The 4,601-nt window shown below is 45.9% G+C and overlaps 1 protein-coding gene across 1 annotated transcript; it reads left to right on the top strand.

The window, feature by feature from the left end:
- Positions 1-260: 260 nt before the first annotated feature.
- On the top strand, positions 261-4,302 carry LOC135808339 (uncharacterized). The gene is made up of 6 exons (XM_065321513.1): positions 261-716; positions 893-1,538; positions 1,727-1,971; positions 2,181-2,698; positions 2,914-3,058; positions 3,219-4,302. The coding sequence occupies exons 1-6, from the start codon at positions 284-286 to the stop codon at positions 3,560-3,562; spliced, it is 2,331 nt and encodes a 776-aa protein (XP_065177585.1). The 5' UTR covers positions 261-283; the 3' UTR covers positions 3,563-4,302.
- Positions 4,303-4,601: the final 299 nt, after the last annotated feature.

Genomic DNA, 4,601 nt, shown 5'->3' with positions numbered 1-4,601 from the left:
GAAATAGCTGTCAAAAGCCCAGAAAGTCGTTGTTCAAGCAGTGAATATGACCTCGGGGCACTAAAAGCATGTCGTTATTCGCGAATTGTCGTTATTCAGATAGTCGTTATATCCGAAGTAAAATGTATACAGTCAGATGGGACTTTGCTCTGGGCATGGAAACTCGGTCGTTATTCGCGAATTGTCGTTATATCCGCAGTCGTTATTAGCGAAGTTGACTGTACGCTGTACGGGGAGATTATTTCCTCAGTATGTTGTGGGCAGTGCTGGAGGTGACGTGACGATGGCGGAGCCAAGTGCAAAACGATCTACTAGTAGGCAGCCCAGATTGCCCACCTCGAGTGCCGTGCGTGGTTTTTTGAAAAAGTTTTCTTTGCCAGGTTCAGGCACTGATCCTCTCGTCTTTTTCAGCAGCCATCATGACGAGCTCCGACAGGTTCTGCTCGAGGAGCTTCAGTCTCACCCGTTCAAGGTGGTTTTAGTTTTGAGGCAGGAGATGACACGAGAGTCGGCCACGGGTAGTACGTCTGCCGTCCCGTTTTTTAGAAGTAGACCGGCTCGGATCCTCAGCGAAGGGGATATTGATAGTGCAGTCAAGATCATGGTGGCGAGGATCACTGGTCTTATTGATACGTGGGTGCAGAACGGATCCAACTGGACCGTTTCTCGAGTGAGACAGCTGGATGTATCGACAGCAAAGTACACTCCTCTTCGAGGTGAGTTTCTGTTCATCCGGCAGTGTTTGTTCGAAGCCTGTCGAATTTCTTGTGGAAAGTAAGTTGTAGATGTTTTGTACTAGATGTACAGTTTTTCGTGATTGTCGAGAGGGTGTAGTTGTGATGTGGTGTTACTCTGAGCAAAGCCTTCGTTGTATTTTTGTGGTGTTCTGTAGGTGGTGCAGCTGATATCCCGCCCAAATTAGAAAAAAAGAAGGCCATCATTAACGTAAAGAACAACGATGACAGGTGTTTGATGTGGGCGTTGTTGTCAGCGCTGCACCCCGTCGAACAGAATGCTGAGCGTGCATCCAAGTACACCCAGTATGTGGAGGAGCTGCGGTTCGACGGTGTAATGTTCCCTGCAACGCTCCGTGATGTATCCAAAGTGGAGATACAGAATGGTCTTGCAATCAATGTGTTTGGGTACGAGGGGAATCTGTACCCACTCTATCTCAGCGAGCGACAGGAGACTCCCATCAACCTCCTTCTACATGACAACCACTTCACATGGATAAAAAACTTCAGTCGTGCATGTGAGAATAAGAACAAGCGGGCAACACACTACTGCTTGCGATGCCTCTCCGCACACAAAACAGCAGACTCCCTGCAGCATCACAGCGAGAAATGTCAGGTGATGAAGCCCGTGCCAGTAGTCATGCCCACAGCAAAGGACAGCATCCTCAAATATACAAATTTGAAGCACAGGATGGTGGCTCCGTATATCATTTACGCTGATACGGAAGCCATCATTGAGCCGATGGAGGAACAGCATGGCAGCAGCACTGTACGCACAGCACGTCATGTACCATGCAGCATCAGGTATGTTTTGTTGTTGGTGTTGTTTTTGACTAATGTTTGCTGTACTCATGCCTGCACAGTGCTTCCTGTTATTCTTTCTTGTCTTGTTCTCCCCTAATTGTGTTCGTGTTGTAGTATGTGCATTTTTTGTGATTCCTTTTTTCAAAATCACTCATTCTTACTTTCCTTCTTCTTTTATGCTCTTGTAGATATGCTGCCATCCGATCCAACGGTGAAGTCCGGGGCGAGTTTGACGACTGCAGTGAGAATGCCATTCACAACTTTTTCGACAGTCTCAAAGAGTTGGAAGGCAGTATCCAGGAGGATTTGGCTGATATCAAGCCAATTCGCATGACGGCAGAACTGGAGCTTGAGTTTCAGAATGCAGTCAACTGCTGGATATGTGACGAAGTACTTGGAGAAGATCGTGTTCGTGATCATGATCATCTCACTGGTAAGTATTATAATTTTTTGTTTATTTTTGTTGTTTTGCAGTTGTGTGTAGATATGCGCATGATATGTGTATAGTGCATTTTCATGTCTCTGTAGCTGTTTGCATCTGTGTTTTATCATGGTGTATTGAATTGTATTGTCTGTGGTATCACCTTCACTGTAGATGTTTACTATGTTTGTGTATTCCCCTCTTTCTGAATATCTGCACAGGCAACTACCGTGGTGCTGCACACTACCAGTGTAATATTCAGCTGAGTATCTACCCAGATCGCCAGATCATTCCGGTTGTGTTTCACAACCTGAAAGGGTACGACGCTCACCACCTCATCGCCCACATTGGTATGACCGAGGTTGAAGAGGTGGAGTACGAGGACTCTAACCAGCGTAAGCGGATTAAGAAGGTTGGTGAGATCAGTGTCATCGCCAACAACATGGAGAAATATATTTCATTCAAGTGGCGTCAGTACCGCTTCATCGACTCCATGGCCTTCTTGAACTCCTCTCTGGACTCGTTGGTGAGCAACACCCCGGAAGATGCCTTCAAGCTTACTCGTACAATGGCCCATCATGACCTTCTCCTGCGTAAGGGTGTCTACCCCTACGGGTATATGGACTCCTTTGCTCGGTTTGATGAGACACAGCTGCCACCTAAATCAGCATTTGAGTCTAGTTTGACTGGAGAAGGTATCAGTGATGCTGACTATGCTCATGCTCAGAACGTATGGCAGGTAAGCAGCTTGTGCCTTCTGTATTGGCCCTCAGAATTTCCCTGATGCCATGCTTTTTGCATTATGCTCTACTTATGACTTTGTATGCTGTTGTGATGTGCCCTACACATTTTTTTTGTACTCATTGCTCTCTATCCGTGGATATGTGGATGCTTGTGGGTATGGATGTGTGCGTGTGTGTGTGTGTGCGTTGATGTTTGTTTGTTTTTTTGCAGACATTTGAGTGCAGTACAATGGAGGCCTATCATGACCTCTATTTGCAAACAGATGTCTATCTTCTAGCAGATGTCTTTGAGCATTTCCGCAAGACGGCATACAAGACGTATGGACTGGATCCAGCCCATTACCTTACTCTCCCAGGTATGTTCACAAGTCTTTGTTGTTGTCCAATGTATTCTCTCCTTTAGATGGTGTTCTCTGTTAGTATTCTTGTGCTTTCTTGTCGGTGTATTTTTATACTTTTTGCATGGTGTATTGACTTTCGTGTTTGTGTTCTGGTGTGTTGTATGGTGTTATGTAGGATATGCATGGGATGCTCTACTACGGTTCACCCAGATTGAACTGCAGCTGCTCACGGATGTAGACATGCATCTGTTTGTCGAAGCTGGTCTACGTGGGGGCATCTCAATGGCGTCGCAGCGGTACGGCAAGGCCAACAACCCAACGATGGATCAGTACAATCCTGCCGAGCCCACATCATACCTGCTATACCTTGATGCCAACAACCTGTATGGCTGGGCTATGTGCCAGAGTATGCCGACATCTGAGTTTGCCTGGTGTGACAAGAACCTGTCCGAAATACTGGCACAACCTGTAGATTCGAGCACTGGGTTCATTGTGGAGTGTGATCAACTTTCCCACTGACCATCCTCAGTACACTTCTGCCAATAAGAAAGTGGTTGGCAAATTCAAAGATGAGCTTGGTGGGAAATCCATGGTGGAGTTTGTAGGTCTAAGATCGAAGATGTACTCCTACATCGGGCAGGAATCGGCCAAACGGGCAAAGGGTGTTCGGAAGGCAGTCCTGGCAAATACCATCACCCACAAGGACTATGTAGATGCACTGCTCAGTCATCGTGTGTCTGCCAGGCCTATGACGGGTCTCCGATCACATTGCCACACAGTGTATGAGGAGGTAACCACCAAGGTGGCATTGTCTCCATTCGACTGCAAGCGGTATATACTGGATGATGGCATGGCCACACTTGCATATGGTCACAAGGACATTTAATGGGCAGGACCCCACATTGAACATGTTTCATCATTTTCATGCAAAACTCCCCGCCATTTTTCTGTCTAATATTCCTCCTTTCTTGACGTGTGGAGCTGGCTCCAACACTCTACATTTTTGTTAAATATTTCAAGCTTGTGCCTCAATTATATTGCAGGATATAGTGCATTGTGCGGTATAATAATCTTCATCGCATCATAAAATATTACCCTACATACTTTTGGTTTGCAGTGTGTGCGCAGCATAGTCCATATATCATCAAATTGATCAAGTTCAGTATCTGCGGGCATATATTTCCCCAGCTTGAGAAAATGCTTATATACTTGCGTAAATTTATGCTCACAATGATGACATAAAAAATGAGATTAAAGTCCATATGATGGCCAGTATGAATGTAGTTATGATGCTTGTTCTTTCGGCTGGTGAGGTTTGAGTGGATTTCTCTGCCACCACATTGCTGGCTCCGAACAGCACTGGTGCAAGCAGGAGTAGTTGTTGAGTAAGTTTAACTTTATTCAAACGCCCCTTCACTTTCTCATAGGCTTCGCTGTTGCTCGCAGTTGATGGCTCGGCTGATGGGGTGTCATTGCTTGAGGAGTCCATCTTGATCTTACTGTACCGGGAATTTTTCCTCACATCCATTCAACCATTAGTATGAGCAAAATTATGGCC

This window comes from Sycon ciliatum, chromosome 2, assembly GCF_964019385.1.
Source record: "Sycon ciliatum chromosome 2, ocSycCili1.1, whole genome shotgun sequence".
Classification (NCBI taxonomy): Eukaryota; Metazoa; Porifera; class Calcarea; order Leucosolenida; family Sycettidae; genus Sycon; species Sycon ciliatum.
The sequence above is the reverse complement of the archived record's forward strand: the minus strand, read 5'-3'. Positions and strand labels throughout refer to the sequence as shown.

Bases quoted from the DNA above. Each gene is read 5' to 3' on its own strand.
- LOC135808339 (XM_065321513.1), top strand. From the start codon at position 284: ATGGCGGAGCCAAGTGCAAAACGATCTACTAGTAGGCAGCCCAGATTG. The intron at 1,539-1,726 runs GTATGTTTTGTT...ATGCTCTTGTAG, and splicing joins CATGTACCATGCAGCATCAG to ATATGCTGCCATCCGATCCA. The intron at 1,972-2,180 runs GTAAGTATTATA...ATATCTGCACAG, and splicing joins TGATCATGATCATCTCACTG to GCAACTACCGTGGTGCTGCA.